The 17,145-nt window shown below is 45.8% G+C and overlaps 1 protein-coding gene across 1 annotated transcript in view; it reads right to left on the bottom strand.

The window, feature by feature from the left end:
* Positions 1 to 416: 416 nt before the first annotated feature.
* The window catches only part of SHISA9 (shisa family member 9), a 282,062-nt gene continuing 265,333 nt past the window's right edge, over positions 417 to 17,145 (bottom strand). Inside the window, exon 5 of the mRNA XM_028117450.2 lies at positions 417 to 796. Within this exon, the coding sequence (XP_027973251.2) occupies positions 417 to 796 (380 nt within the window). The remainder of the gene's footprint in view (positions 797 to 17,145) is intronic.

Below are 17,145 nucleotides of genomic sequence, written 5' to 3'. Positions count from 1 at the left end.
GCACGTGGTAAATGGCAAATGTGCTCAAATGGACGATTTCTCTAAGTTGTGCTACTTTTAATTTTTCGTCATGGATTTCAGTTTTAAGTCAGGAGGAAAAGAAAAAATTAGCCCCACGGTGTGGGCGTGTGAGTTGGCCACCTCGGGCCTGAAGTCGGAAGAGCCGTGCCTCAGTTTCCCCTTTGCTGTATTGCTGAACGTCCCTGCTTCCGTCTTGCTCAGCTGTCCTCTGACACGTGTTAGGCATGACCCAAGAAAAGCGTGATTCCGCGTCACCAGCAGGTTTTTCGTCAGTTGGTAAGGGGAGGCAGGGTGCAGGGGAGCGGGTCAGGGAGGCCAGGGAGGGTGTGGGCCAGGGATATTTTTTGCCTCTCTCAGTTGAGTATGGTCTCCAGGATGCTCCCTGTAGTGAAAGCTCAGACAGTCACTTCTGTTTTGCTGTTGGTGATGAAATATGGCTGTGGGGGTGGGTAGTGCTGGGTGCGAGTCCCCAAGGGGTCGCTGGAGCCCGACTCAGCTGCGCCAAGCTTGCCTTTGTTACCGTAAGCCTGCCGCCGGAGGGAATGCTCGTTGGGGTCCCAGCCCTTGAAGTTGGTGGTGGAGTTGTAGGCCAGGGGATGTGGGGGCATCTTGTTGGTGCGGGACTTCTGTCCGTTCTGCTTGGCAGGGCCATGCTCAGGGCTGAAGGCCCGCGGCTCATCCTCTACTCTTACCGGGTGCAAAGGGAGGTTCCCCTTGGCCGCCAGCTCGGCCAGGTGCCGTCGCTTGGAGGAGAAGTCATCATTGACCTTGTCGGCTGTCCAAGGTGGACGGAGAAGAGGAGGAGGGAGCAGAGAGAGGGAGAGAGAGGAGAGAGAGAGACAGTTAGGGATTGGCAAGTCAACCTGAGCACAGCATCAAAGTGGGCCAACAGTCCAAACGAGACACACACTAGAAACTCCATCTGGAACAGATAGAAGGAAGGAGGACAGAAGGAAAGAGTCAAGTTCTTTTCACAAGCAAGATCAGGACCAAGAAGGTAAGGGCATCCCCAATGGAAACTCTAGATTCCCCCCTAAGTACACACTTCTCCACCATAAGGCACCTAGCATTGTACATCCTTGGCTTTCTTACAAAATCCCAGGGTTGTTTCTTCATTATTAAAATCATGCATCCTCGTTAGGGAGAAATATTGAACATCTTGAGAAATATTCGTATTTGTCACCCACCGTTCAAGACCGCCAATAGCAATACTTAGCTGTATTTGCTTCTGGTTTTCTCAATAAATGGGGTTCAACTTGGGATTTCTATTAGTGTTTTTGGTTGCTTTTAGCAGTTAAGCAGACCTGTGTCCAAACCCCAACTCTGCCACCTCCTAGAAGTGTAGCTTTGGCTACTTAATAAAAGTTAAGAAGCTTCTTAGGTTTTATTATGATTGGCTTCTGCATAGGGAGAGTAGTTACATTAAAAATATATATATATATTTTTCCCATAGGGTTGTTCAAAGGGTTAAATAATATGATGTGTGTGAAGTATTAAGATATGAGCCCCTATCATTGTAATTTCATTATAAGTCAGTTTAATTTCCATATAACATTCTATCAAGCATTTCTCCATGTTGTTATAAATCACTAATAAACAACATTTTAATGCCTACATAATATTTCATTGGGTGGAACTATTAAAATTAATCACTCCTCCCATCAATGAACAGTTAAGTTTGCCAGTATGCTTTGACATAAATAAAGCTGAAAAGAGAATCTTCAAGACTAAAGCTCTTTTTGTATTCAGAATTTTGAATTTAGGATAACCACAAATTTAGGATAACCACAAAAATACAAAAGTATTTTTCTTCATCTACATCAGACGACGGCAAACTATAGCCCCTGGACTGAATCTGGATGCTACATATTTTTGTAAATAAAATTTTACTAGGACACAGCCATACCCACTTGCTTACCTAAAGTCTGTGACTGATTCTGTTCTGCGGTGGTGGATCCAGGTACATATTCTAGACACCGAAGGGCCCACAAAGCCTGAACTCTTTACTAGCCAGCCTGGAAATGAATCACCTAAAGTGGAATTACTTGACCAAAGGGTATAAACATTATCAAGGTTCTTGATACATAGTTCCAACTCCGCCACAAAAGAGTCACACCAATCTGTATACCATTTCACCATACCATCTCCAGCACTACGATTCCTTGATTCCTTCCTTCCTTCCTTCCCTCCCTCCTTCCTTCCTTAGTCTTTCTTTCCCTACGTATTCATTTGATAATTTTATGAGACTTTTATTTTCTTATGATTCTTTTATTATAAGGTCCTCTACAGTTTTAAATTGTATTTCTTAGTGGGACGCCTGGCTGGCTCAGTCAGTACAGCATGCGACTCTTGATCTTAGGGTCATGAGTCTGAGCCCCACACTGGGTGTGGAGATTACTTAAAATAAGTAAGATTGATAAAATAAAATTTATTTCTTAGCAGTAAACCTTTGAACTTACATCTCCTCTTGGAGAGGAGGAATACTTGCTGCTTTTTCATCCATGCGTCCAACATCCCCCATTGTTACACATATGAATTTATCCTATATGTACATTCATGGAAGGCATCATAGTGCCATGTTTCTTTTCCCATTTGATCCTTTCAACAACCCTAGTAAGTAGGAAGGATAGGGATTTTAACCCCTGCTTGATAGATTAGGAAACTGTCAAGCTCAGGCATATGAAATGATTAACAAAAGTTACCCACAGCTATAGTGGCTGAGCCAGGGTAGAACCTAAGTCCAACAGACATTATTTGATGCTTTTCAAAGGCCACAGAGGGAAAGCTTCAGTTTCAGAACCAAGGGCACAAAAATATGCCCCACTTGCCCCCTCTGTGTACATGGCAGACATCACTCATTGATCACAATGCTCTGTCCTGGCAGGTGTGACTTCCACTCAGACTCCTCAACACAACATCCCAGGAAGCCACACATTAACCTTCCAGGCTTAATACCGGTTAAGTTGGGTTTCTGTTCCTGTTAACATAAATAGCCCTGGCTCATGTGATCTTTCAAAAGAAAGTCCCCTTTTCCATAAATTCTAGAGCTGTCTGAAAATATTGAATGTCAAAAGGAATCTGCTACTAAAGATGCGAAGAGCACACATTCCCCAAATACCATGCATTGCTAAAAGTGACATGAGTTAAATTCAAGTCAAGGTTAGATCCCCATCCTTCTGCCTTCCAGAAGAAAGTTCTAGGTTTCCAATGCCATGAAATTTCAACAGAAGGATGCCTTGATATCCCCTCTTGGACTTAGGGGGGAAACATGAATCCAGTTACATCCAGGACAGATGCACTGGCATCTCCCACTCCAGGTGGCCAAGACTGAACCCATCAACATTAAAAAGATCTGTTCTCCTTCAGGTCCTTCCTTATCTCTCAAAGGCCAACACCAGCTTTCCAGTCACTAAAGCCAGAAATATGGTGGCATTCGCCACCTCACCCTCTTCTCCCCTCCAGCACAACTGCTAAATCACAAAGTCCTTCCAGCTATGCCTACAAATGTTTCTCTAATCTATTCTACATCACACCCAATTTCGACCGTTGCTCCATTTCAGCCACCAAATTGCCTCCCTGCCTCGAGTCTTCCCTCCACCCAGTCCATTCTCTACACTGCAGCCAAAGGCACTTTCTAAAATGCAAAACTGACCATGTCCCTCATCTACCAAAACCTCCTCAAGCCATTTGCTCATTCAGTCATTCATCATAGAGGCACAGGCCATGTGTTAGGCAGTGGAAATATAAGAAGGAATCGGAAACAGACATGGTCCCTGCCCTCATGAGGTGCACATCTATTAGGTGGGGAAAGATAGTGACCAAATAATCCCAAAGATTACATAAGAGTATAAATATGGTAAGGGCTATGAAGGACTATCCAGTCTTGTGAATATTTATACTAAGATCTCTGAGCTGGTCTGAGAACCAGATGTTGGGAGCTCTGAAGGCATGAACCTTATCTTTCCATCTGTGGGGCTCTCAATCCTGGCAGTACTTGGGAATCACATGGCGGAGCTTCGAAAGCATTCAGATTCCTGAATCCCTCCCCCAAACAATTCAATTAGAATCTCTGCAGGTCTGCTTCAGACATAGATTTCTTTTTAAGCACTCCTCCAACCAAGGGATTCTAATGTGCAACCAGAGTGGAGACCACAGCAAAGCCTGGCTAGATGCCAGCACATAGCTTTTTCTGGAGAACTAAAGGTAAGTGACCTCCAATTTCACTCCTATTCTCTCCTGCCGTCTCCCACCACCTTCCCCTCTAGGACCTCGAAAAAGGTCACATCCCACCATGATAGGCTCTTCTCCATGGCACGTATCATAGATGCCATTTTGTACATGTTAATGCACTTCATTCATTACTGGCTCTCTCTCTCACTGCTGTTCCAACAGGGCAAGGCCAGGTCAGATTCCTGCCCATCACTGTGCACACAATGTCCAGCCTACTTCCTGGCAGATAGTAGATACTCAATAAATACCCAGTGAGTGGATGTAAGAGCAAAATATCATGAATACACATAGAATGTCAGGGCAATTGTAGGAGTAGAAGCTCCCTTCTCCTGTTCCGCCCGGGAGTCTGTTATAAAAGTCTCACTCACCCTCATTATGTCCCCAGTCATGATCTAGAATCATTCATTCCCATGTTCCTCTTTCCAGAAAACTGACTAACCTAAGGTATGCTCAGAGAAAAGGATATATTCAAGGTTTCCTCTGTCTTAACAAACTGAGAAAACTGATTACAAAGTAGGTGTTCTAACAGCTGAGATAGGTGATGTTTTCTCAAAAAGTTCTAAAGAAAAGAAGTCACAGAGGCATTCAATTCTTGCCAAATCAGTGCAGGGATGGGGAGAAGCCTCCATTAAGAGGAGTCATGAGGTCCCACATGGAGAATCTACAACCCTCTCCACAACCAACTCTGACTTGGTCCCTTAGTGAGCTTGGCATTGGGGACCCCCGATCATAGAAAGTGTTTGGTATATGGGGCAAGAGTAGGGTGGGCAGAAAACTCTGGGGGCTCTGGAATCAGCCAGACCTGAGTTTCTGAGATCTCAGGAATGTCACTTAACCTCTTACAGCTTTCTTTCCTTTGGTGTGAAATGGGGATAACACAAGCTACTCTTAGGTTTGTTGTGAGGAATAAATTGTATGAGATATATAAGCTACATAGCACAATTCTGGAACGCAGTAACTATTCAATACATACATTTTGTCTGTCTCCTGGCTTATGAAAGAACTGGATTAAATCCAACAGACATTTATTGAGCACTCACTCTGTGCCAGGCAACTTGCTAAGCACAAAGGAGGCATTCATCCAAGCCAACAATCCTTCTTTCCTTTCTTCCTTCCCCTTTCACTTCCCTCCACCTACCATGTGTGTTGGCCTCATTTGCCCTATGAAGTGGCCTAAGAAGAGGACTTGATCTTTTTGGGATAATGAGGGAAGGCACCCTTGGGGATGTGCCGTTAGCTGCCATCTGGAGGTAAAAGTCACAGAAGCAGGATTCCAGGTGAGGGAACACGTGGTATACAGCAAAAATGGCCACAGTACTTCCTTCCATCAAGTGGAGGAATATCTTTCCTTACCCTTCGAATATGGCCAGGCCTCCTGACTGGCTTTGGCCAGTAGATTGTAGCAGAAGTGATGTCACACATGCCCCGAACCTGGGCTTTTATAAGTTCTATAGCTTCTGCTATCAGGCGCTTGGATTCCTGACTCCATGTGAAGGAGGAGGCCCGGGTTAGCCTCCTGGAGGCTGAGAAACCTGCAGGCCAGTTGCCCACGCTCATCACAAGGCTGCCAATTGCCGGATACTGGGTGAGGCCATCCTAGACCATACAGCCATCAATGGACCAGCCAGCTGACTCCAGATACTGAGTAAACTTGGCCGAGAACAGCTAATCCAGCCCGACCCAGAAGAACTGCCAGCTGACCCACAATCATGAGTCCAACAAATGGTGGCTACATTAAGCCACTGCACTTTGGGGTAGTTTGTTATGCAGCAGTATATAAATGACACAGAACAGCATTTGCAAAAGCCCCGAGGCAGGAAGGACTTTGGCGGCTTCAAGAAACAGAAAGGACATTTGTGTGGTAGACTGAAGAAAGCAAGGGGTCAGCAGACCATCTGAAGCCTGGTAGGCAAGACTGTATCATTCACAGCTATTTATTTGACCATCTTCCCTAAACGAGACTCTGAGGTGTTTTAGAGAAGTACAGAGCATGCACAGATTTCTTGCCTGGGGCACGAAACTGTTCCTCAAAGAGTGATTTTCAAGACGGTTTCAATAACAAGAATGTGGATGGTGGCGGATGAACTGTTCCCATAACCCAGGAAATGCAATGTTTGTGACAGTCTCTTCCCAGTGTTTTTGGTGTCCTCTGCCTTGGATCCGGAGGAGGAGGAAGAAAAGCCTACCTGGCCTCTCTGGGCTTTGTGCAGTGTGGTCCCTGTCAGTATATCAAAACACTTCTTGTGAAAGAAATAACAGATTCATTGAACAGCCTTGTAAGCCCCATTAATAAATGCATTAACCTAATCAGCCCCAACACCTCGTGGGCAGATGGCTGACAAGCCGACCAGGAAACAGATGTGGGAGCCTTTCAACAACATTGGGCCTCTCCAGTTTGATTTTTCTTCATTTAAAAAGAGGGAGAAAGAATGAAAAAGGTGCTTTCCTTCCAATCAGCCTAATTGCCTTGAAGGAACCACGGCTGTAAAATTAAACTGTACCTTGCTCCATCTGTCTCTCCCCTAATTAGCAGCAGACACTTGTCCAGGTGCAGGGTGGGATGGAGCCTCCACTTCCGTGGAAAGGGGGAGAGTCAAGGTAATAACCAGTTTTCAAAACAAGCTGCACATCTGAGGGTCTCAGCAGGTGGCCTCCCACCTACCTTCTTTCCTTGCGCCAAAGATATCTTAAGGAGGGCTTCCTACAGCTCATTCTCCCTTGGTGATATTCTTGGGTCTCAGGTGATGAATCTAACCTGGTAAGCAATGCCCCGACCAACCTAAGCTTTCACCATTCCTCATTTGTCCCTGTTTTTGGTCTAAGAATGTGTTGAACTCAAGTGATAAATCTTTCCACTACACTTAAGAATAAAATCCAAGTTATCTGCAGCGGCCCCAAGGTCTGCATGACCCGATCTCTGGCTGTTTGTCCACCCTCAGCTCTTCCATTTGTTATGAACCCATCACAGAGTGTATTAGTTTCCCAGGGCTGCCATAACAAATTACCACAAACTGGGTGGCTTGAAACAACAGAAATTTATTCTTTCACAGATTCCAGAAGTCTGAAATCAAAGTGTCAGCAGGGCCATGCTCCCTCTGCGGGCTCTAGGGAAGACCCTTCCTTGCCTCTTCAAGCTTCTGGTAGCTGCTGCAATCTTTGGCATTCCTTGCCTTTTGCCTCGTTCCAGTCTCAACCTCTGACCCCACCCAGCCATCCTCTTTGTATGGACTTATGTGTCCAAATTTCCCTCTTCTTCTAAGGGTCCCAGTCATTGCATTGGGACCCACCTTAATCCAGTATGACCTCCCCTTCCCTCATTACATCTGCAAAGACCCTATTTCCCAGTGGGGTCACATTCTGAGGTTCTGAGTGGATAGAGATTCGGAGGGATACTCTGCAACCCAGTACACACAGGATTCCTTTCTGCTCCTGAACACACCAAGCTTTTCCCTGTCAGAGTCACTGGATTGCATCCTTGCTGCTCTCTCTGCCAAAATGCTCTTCTTTTTGGTTGCATATCTGGATTCTTCTTGTCATTTGGTTCTCTGAACAAAGGTCACTTCCTCAGAAAATCCCTCTTTTTTTTTTTAAAGATTTTATTTACTTATTTGAGAGAGAGAATGAGATAGAGCGCATGAGAGGGGAGAGGGTCAGAGGGAGAAGCAGACTCCCCGCTGAGCAGGGAGCCTGATGCGGGACTCGATCCTGGGACTCCAGGATCATGACCTGAGCTGAAGGCAGTCGCTTAACCAACTGAGCCACCCAGCTGCCCCTCAGAAAATCCCTCTTGATGAGCCAGTCAAAAGAGAGCCCTCCCCGCCCCCAATTGCTCTCATCACTTCTCCCCATTTTACTATATTCTTAGGCTATATCATTTTATGAGATTATCTTTTTTAGTTACTTGGGTATTGTCTGCCTCCCTTGACTAGAATATAAGCTCCAATTAGGGTAGAGGCTGTATCAGCTCTGCTCACTACTGTATGCCCAACATCTGCCCACTGCCTGGCACACGGCAGGGGGACAATGATGCATTTGATGAAGGCAGGAAAGCACTGGAAATATTTCAGATTCCAATGACAGTCTTTAAAATATGAGCAACAGGCAGAATGTTTCATGTTCTGGTCATCTGGTCCGTGATGGTGAATTTTATGTGTCAACCAGAATGGGTACACTGGGTGTCCAGATTAAATATTACTGGAGGGCGCTGGGTGGCTCAGTCGGTTAAGCGTCTGCCTTCGGCTCAGGTCATGATCCCAGAGTCCTGGGATCGAGCCCCACATTGGGCTCCCTGCTCAATGGGGAGGCTGTTTCTCCCTCTGCGTGTTCTCTCTCTCTCTCTCTCTCTCTCTGTCAAATAAATAAATAAAATCTTTAAATATTATTTCTGGGTGTGCCTGTGAAAGTTTGCATTTGAACTGGTATACTCAGTAAATTGCCCTCCCCCATGTAGGTGGGAATTATCTAATTTGTTGAGGGACCAAATACCACAAAAATTAGAGGAAGGGAGGCTCCGTGCCCTTCCTGCGGACCTGCTGTCCCATCCCCTGGGTGGGATATTGGTCCTCTGCTCCTGGACTGGGATTTACCCCGTTGGCTCCGCTGGTTCTCAAGTTTTCAGACTTGGACTGGAATCACACCACCAGCTTTCTTGAGTTTCTAGCTTGCAGACAATAGATCATGGGACTTCTCAGCCTCCACAATGACATGAACCAATTCCCCATAATATATCTCCTTCCATATATATAGATATCCTCTTATTCATATATATGAATATTCATCACATTCATATACACACATATATCTGAAAGAAGATTTATTATGGGGAATTGCTTCAACCAAACCAATAGTATATATGACCTGTTATTCGTATGTGATATATATGAATATATATAAATAATAGGGTGTGTGTGTGTGTGTGTGTGTGTGTGTGTGTGTGTGTGTATACACAGTTCAGTTTCTCTGGAGAATGCTAATACATAGTCCATCTGAGTGACCTGTGCCCCGTGCTTTACAGGAATTGCAGGACTAAAGCAGGGGTTAAGTTCCCTTATTTCTGGGGCAGGAGAACCTGCCTGCTGCCCAGCTCCATATCCCTGGCCATAGCCTTGCAGGGGCATGACTGTTCTGTAGCAGTGAGTTCAGGGAGGCAGGATGCAGTTGGGTGAAAGAGGCAGGGACTGGTTAGAGACTGCCTGGATATAGCACAAGTCTGCTCTCCCTCCCAGCTCCCCCAATGGTAAACTGAGTACTGAGTAAAAGCTCATCTTCATTAAATGCAGGCTCTGTTCTAGATACTTGGCTAGGGAATTTGTTAACCCTTTTTTTAAAAAAGGTTTTATTTATTTATTTTAGAGAGAGAGAGATGGGGAGGGGCAGAGGGAAAGGGAGAGAGAGAATCCCAAGCAGACTCCCTGCTGAGCGTGGAGCCCAACGCAGGGCTCAATTCCAAGACCCTGAGATCATGACCTGAGCAGAGACCAAGAGTCGGATACTAAGCTGAGTGTACCACCCATGTGCCCCTGTTAACCCCTTTAATACTCTCAATATCCTACCAAGGTAGGTGCCATTCTCAGTCTCATTTTATAAATGGGGAAACTGAAGCTACAGAGCTTTGGCAACTTGTCCAAGCGATGGCGCTGGGATTTGAACCCAGGATACCAGGCCCAATTCACAATTTGTGAATTTGTGGCTACAACACTCACCATTTTTCTAACCATGAGCCTGCCTTATAAAAGAACAGTCTTGTTTCCTTAACAAGGTTTTATCTGCAAGAAAATATCCCCCCAACAGGAGAGGAAGAAAAGGGGAGTATGTCAGAGGGGGAGACAAACCATGAGAGATGATGGACTCTGAAAAACAAACTGAGGGTTCTAGAGGGGAGGGGGTAGGGGATGGGTTAGCCTCGTGATGGGTATTGAGGAGGGCACGTTCTGCATGGAGCACTGGGTGTTATGAACAAACAATGAATCATGGAACACTGCACCAAAAACTAATGATGTAATATATGGTGATTAACATAACAATAAATGTGTGGCTTGAAAAAAAAAAAAAAAAAAAGAAAATATCCCCCCAAAACTAAGGAAAATGGAGGGCAGAGTGAGACTTATACAGAGAAACCACTTTTCTTGATTCCTCCTCTCCAAAACATCAGGGACTGGGGTGCACATGTAAGTATGAGACTCTCAAGAGGAAACGTCAGAATGTCAGAGCCAGAAGTTTAACAAAGCCCCAAATTCCCCCCTAAGCCAAACTATGTTTATCTTTTACTCCCTTAAGGTGAGGAGGAGGGAGCTGGGGGTGACCCGAGACACCCTCTGCCGGATTGTGGCTCTTCCAGCATTTAGGCTGGCTGCTGCATTACCAGGTGTACGGGTCTTGGCATCTCTGAGGGGCACTGACATTGAAGGGCTGGCCAGGCACCGACCTGTCCCAGAGTTGGGCTGGACAAAGAGCCATCCACTTCTCACAGAACGGAGAGAAGACTCCAGGTCAGGTACTCTCCAGGTGCTTGACACATACGATCTCATGTAGCCGGCCCCCACCCCACCCCAAGCCCATGAGGCAGATGTGGTTGCCGGGGCTCAGCACACTGATTCCCTCTATGACACTGTAGTGGGATCATTTGGGATATTAACTAATATTTCTTTTCCCTGTGCTTCTACAATCTCCTCCCCACCACCCAGAGGGCAGCAATCATTTCCAGCAATGACAAAGAGCCAACGCGTTCGTTTCGAATCCTACACTGGGTCCTTGACAGCCATAGCAGAGCCCCGAGTCTCAAAGGACAAGGCTTCAGCAGTAAGATCAAGGAATTACAAAGATTAATGAGAGAAAGAAAGAAGGAATAGTAGGTAGGAGCTTAAGGCTGCCATGCATCAGGTTCATACAGTATATAACGATGTCTGGAAGAACGCCCACCTGATTTTTGTTGACTCTAAGTTCTTTACAATATGGTAGAAAGACCCTAACCTCTGAGAGTAGATGGATCTGAGCTCAGATCCCAGCTCTTCCACTTACAAGCTGGAGATCTGGAGCAAGTTACCGGAACTCTCTAAGTTCTACCAATAAAACTGAAAATCAAACGACAATGGTTGGATGGCAGGGGGTCAAGGGTACGGAAGAGAATCATGTCCAGTACCAATGTCCTTGCCTCAGAGTTGGTATTCGACAGATGGTAGCTGCTATTGCTGCCATTGTTAGGAAGGAGAAGATCACATGAGGATAGTAAGATCACCTTTGCAGGGTGCAGTGCAGAAGTCAAGGAGAGAAGGCAGGAAAAAGCACAAACCATTACACACGGCGCACTCCCACCTGGGAAGACGTAACACATGGCCACTCGAGTCCCAAGTCTCTCTCTACCTTCTTCTCTTGGGCACAGGGCCACCAGCTCCAACTAGATTTCCCCAGCCTTCTTGGGAGCTAAATTTGGCCACGTGGCTCATCTCTTGCCAATGGTACGTTAGCAAAAATGACACATCCAATTTTGACTTCACCTGACTTGCTTAAAAGAAAATCGCTTGCTCTGAGTGTCCTCTCTTCCCCCTTCCCATTGGCTATGATAGCAGCTAACCAGAACAATGCAGATGAGGACAGTCCTGTAGAGGGTGGTAGAGAAACAATGTTGGAGGAGCCTGGGTCCCTGAGTGACAGTTTGGAGTAGAGCTGCCCCACCAACTTATACCACTCCCTCTGGGGACTGTAACAGAGAGATATACTTCTTTCTCTCAACCTGCTGCATTTGTGGGGCCTTTGGTTCCGTAGGACAGAATTTGCTTTTTACACATACAGGAATATTTTCTGGGTCTCTACCTTTTTTTTTTTTTTTTTGCCTCCTTCACAAGCTAAATTAAAAAGTAAAAGGAGGGACAGTTCATGTTAAAAAAAATACCCGGGTATTTCTCTCTTCTTTTAAAATACATTCTCTAAAGCTGTGCAGGTTCCTGAAACTGTCTCAGCAGGCAGAAACAAGAAAGGCAGAAAAAAAGCCTAGCTTCTCAGACAGGAGCGAGCCGGGGGGGGGGGGGGGGGATGGGAAGATTTGTCTTTATGGTGAATTAGCCCTGTTTCACCTGGTTCGGGGCCTTGCTGAAGAGACACAAGTAGGGAAAGTCACATTTGAACCAGGTCCTAATGAAGCTCAGGGCTCCCAGTTCTCTCCTCTGGGCTTCACATCTTCCTTGAAATCCTATCTCTCTAAGAAAATTGTCAAGGGGAGTCCAGAAGCCTGGATCTTTTTTGTCTTAACCTGGGGGCTCCCACTGTCTTCACTGGAGAGGATTCTGAAACAGTGCCTGGCCTTTGCACCAAAGCTGTTCAGGCTGTGCCATGAGCCCCTTGGTTGTGACTCCAGGGAGCCCTCTGTGAATGTCTTGTTGCCAGCAGACCTCGAAACCTGCAGGTCCTTTGTCCCTTCCCTTGGGCAGCCCTGCTATGCAGTCACCTCTTTCTGAGAGGCCACTGAACAAAGATGGGCGGACTCGTGCCCCAGCCATGGCTGACCACAGAACCCCCTACACAGAAGGGCTCTGGATGGAAACCATGCATTCATTCCCTGCCCTTCCACGCATCCTGCATTGCTGCTCCATAGATGGAGATCATTCTTTTCAGAGGTTCCTTGTGTGGTTTATCTTCTGATCGACCTCCCCTCTGGTGAGATTTTATACAACTGGTGTTTTTCTTTTAATGAAGCAAATTAGGGTTAATTATCCTTAATCCTATGTACTTCCTTCCAATTTGCTATAGCAAAGGACCATCTCAAAGCAGATAATTGTGAGATTTGGGATCCTATGTTAGATTCATGCATGAAATGACCTCAATTATTTGCCTTTCCCTGTATTCATGCTCTTTGTATGTGACTTTGAAACTCGCCCCAAAAGAGGAAGATCTTTTTTCCCCCACCATTGGATTTTGAGTTTATCCATGTGACTAATGAATGTTAGCCGACATGACATAACCGAAGTTTGAAGAAGTGCTTACTGGTTTGGGGTTCCTCTTTTGCACCAATGCCGTCATCATGAGATGTCTGTTCTACTCCCTCTGAGGATGAAAGACACATGGAGCACAGCCAGATCACCCGAGTCATTCCAGCTAAAACCAGCCCAGATCAGCCAGCATTCAGCCAACTCCCACATATATGTCAACTCAGCGAGACTAGGAGAAGCTCCGATATCAGCATAGACACCTGGTCTCAGTAAATGCTGCTAAATAGATGTTAAACTCCAAGATTTGTAACCATTTGTTACCCAGCACTTTTGTGGCAAGATTGGCAAACACCAATCATTTACTCACCCTACCTCCAGGAATAGCCCCCTATTTTCAGGTGGGGAATCCACCTGTTTCCTACTCTTAATCTATGTGGTTTGGATGACACACACCTCCAGTCTCCCACACACACCCCCAGCTGTTCCCCAGGGACTACAAGCAACCCATTCCATTGCCCTCACCATAACAATTTGCTCAGAGGTGGGTGCATGACTAGGCAAGCCAATCAGAGCAAAGCCTGGGATCTTTGGTTATAGAGATAGAAGGGTCAAAGAGATCAATGATCCCCAACCTTCCATTCTACAGGAGAGACTACTAAAGCTATGGGCTCAAGGACCACCAATTAGGTAGAAGCAGCACTGGATCCAGGACACAGGTCTCTTGACTTCCATTTGATTAAATTTTCTATTTCCCAGTACCTCTTCAGAAGAGACTACAGCATTCTCTTCAAATGCTACACCCAACTTTATTCAATAACTTATTAATAAAATCCATATTGAGTGTCTACTATGTGCTGTGGGCACCATACAAGGTGCTGGGGAAGTTTGAAGTGAAGATCTGGGGAAAAAAAAAAAAAAGACCTAGCTGGCTTAGCATCAGAGGGACATATGTTCAAACTAGCAAAAAGTTTATTGAATCTTACACAATGGCATTTTCTGCCAAGCAAACAATCTCCTCCATGCCCTATGGGTTCCCAAAGAAGCTCATCAAAACTCCAGTGCTCACTATATGCTTTTAAAAAGAGGCCAAACTCAGGAGCTGGCGGGATTTGATTTTTGTTAAAAAAAAAAAAAAAAAAAAAAAAACCCTCCCGATCCTCCACCTGCTCTGCACCCTCCCGCTCACCAGCAAACTGATAACCCAAATCAGAACATTGAAAAAGGCTGAATTTCATGAAGTAATGTTTTAAGGTTGCCTTTAGGTGGGTCCTTATCCAAGATGTGTGCACTCCCAACAGAACTGCCACCCAGATTAGACATTGTCTCCTGCCTTGTGCCTTCTGTAGCATCAAATGGATGAACATTTATTACTGAGCTACATAAATTTTCTTAGAAAAAAGAACTAATATTTGCTGAGTACCTACTATGTATGAGACGCTCTTAACCATTTCACTAACATTGTCTCATTCAAACCATCTTAAACCTAGGTGACAAGGCAAAACCATCTCTTCTGTGTGACAATAGGAATTAAGGCCCAGAGATACTGAGTAATTTGGCTGCCAAATTTCTCTGCCACAGCTGATAAGTGTCAGGGCGGGACACCGAATCTAAGACTGTCACCTCCAATGCTCCTACTTTCCAGCTATGGCTCCAGCTCAAACCCCAAATAAGAAAATAGTTATATTTCAGCAAACAGCAAAAATACTCATGTTGGAAGAATGCTGGCATGTGAAATTGGTGTTCTAGGACAAATCATGTCTAGGGATTGGGTCTTGAAAAAGGTAGGTCCAAACTTTAGTGTATAGAGAATTATCCAAGGCAGGAGAGTCAAAAAATGGAAAATGAAATTTTAAAAATGAAAAACTAAAAAATGTTGAGGCCCCACGTCCAGTGGTCCCAGTTTTTCTGCAGTATGTGGGCCCAGGATTTTCATTTATAACAAGCATGTCCAGTGACTCTGAGTCCAGTCTGTAAGGCATTCTTTGAAGACTGGGTCCTGGTTCCAGGTCCGATACAATTTTCCTGTATGACTCTGGGCAACCTCGTTTATCTCAGGGGACTCGGTTTCCTCATCCAGAAGAGCAGAAGGGTTGAATAAAGTGTATTTTCTTCACTGTCATCATTAAAGTATGTTACTTATATTGTCTCCTAAAGTTACTCCCCCAAACACAACGGAGCGTGGATTTTCATGGCCACTGTTTTGGAAATGGTAGAAATGGGTGTTCAGAGCACACGAGTGGCTCGTGCAAGAGCACACGGTCTGCCTCTCATCTGAGCCAGAGTGATTATATCACAGTCCTGTGCTGGCAGTTTCCCCCAAGTTCAGTGCTCCAGCGTAGCACTGGACTTAGCGATATGTCAGGTTCAAAGATTCATTTTTGCAAAATGACCAGATTTCAAAAGACATGGTTAGGAGCGTCCACTGGGCTCGAGGTAGTGATGCTTTCCTGGGAGGGTTTTCAATAATGATGGGGGCTGTTCCCAGGGCTGGGCATGGGCAGAGCAACAGCAGTGACCACTAGGGGGCGGCGTGCATGGGAAACCTCAGAGAAAAATGAATAGTGGCCCCCAGGGTGTGATGTTTGCCATTTCCCACTCTGGCAGACATGGTTCATCTCCCAAGGGAGCTATAGTCAATGCGGATGGAAACAGGAAAACTTCATCTTCAGAGACCTTGCCATTTCTCCCTGGCAGCTACCCCTTCCTTCTCCAACCTCCCCAGGTGGCATCCACCCCTCCACCTACTCCTCCGCTCCTGCCCTATGTTCCCAAAGCGGGTTCCTAGCAACATTCATGCCCCTGGATATTAAGATGTGAACTGGTTTTCCTGAAGAGAAAAGAGATCAGACATCAAAAGTGTTTGGGGAATGATGTGTTAGAGTTTGACCTTTTCGTTAGCACGAGATTTTCCAGAGCCTTTCATGGGCTCACCTGATAATAGTTCTAAAGATACCAGTAATAGCCTTCATGTGGTTATCACTTTCTGAATGCTAGGCACTGTGACATGCGTCGTACAAGCTACCTCATCTTCAGAGCAACCTAGGCAGGAGGCGACACTACTGTCCCCATTTTGTAGATCAGAAAACGGGCTCAGAGGGGTTGGCTGACTTGCTGAGGGTCACAAGAGTACCCAACAAGGAGACGGTGATTGGGACCCAGGTGTGCTGAGGCTAAGCCCGTCGCAGACTGCATGTGTCCCCCTTTCAACAAGGTGGCAGGGTGTGGGAGGCAGGGTCCGTCCAAACGTCCCAACATTGTTCTCATGCCTCATGTAGACTCCAGCTCTGGAGGTTGAGTAGAGAACACTAGGGAAAGATCAGGGACCCCAGAGGAACTTGGGTCTGGCCATCCCTGGGACCCCTCTGCTCCTCCCCAGACAAGGCCGGATAAATAAAGATGCATTTAACAGGACAGGTGAAATTAGCCCAGTTTGGGTAGAAAGACAGCTTCCAAGCCCTTGCTTTTGACCTGTCCCGAAATATTTTCTAAATGCATCAGACAACAACAAGCCGATATAAGGACAGGGGTGCTGACTGCCTCCAAATGCTGTCACGGGCATCATAATGGCTTTGTTTTTCACAGGGGAGAGAAAAAAAAAGTTTATGTCTCAAATTAGTAGGTCTGTCATGTTCCAAATTGTTTGCATTTCTAAAAATGGATGTTGACATGTGAACAGTTATTATCTAATGCAAGACCCAAAAATCTGCCTCTCTCAAGGCAACAACGGGGTAGTCAAGGGATCCTCTGCAGACACGTGGGTCTACAGCTCTCTCTCTGGATGCGGGAGTACAATGAGCCCCCCTTCCCTCCCGTGCCCCCGTCAGAGCTCAGGTTGTTTCTGAGCCTCTGGGACCTGGTCATCCCCTCTTCAGAAACCTCAGCCCCCAGAAAGAACCCTAGAGATCTAATCAGAGGGTATCAGCTTCCCAGCAAGATTTCCCTAGTGCAGTGGTCTTCAGAGTGTGGTCCCCAG

Source organism: Eumetopias jubatus, unplaced genomic scaffold (assembly GCF_037043125.1).
Source record: "Eumetopias jubatus isolate StellerSeaLion01/CBP00866 unplaced genomic scaffold, mEumJub1_p1.0 scaffold_12, whole genome shotgun sequence".
Taxonomy (NCBI): domain Eukaryota; kingdom Metazoa; phylum Chordata; class Mammalia; order Carnivora; family Otariidae; genus Eumetopias; species Eumetopias jubatus.
Note: the sequence above shows the minus strand (reverse complement) of the source record. Positions and strands in the feature narration are given on the sequence as shown.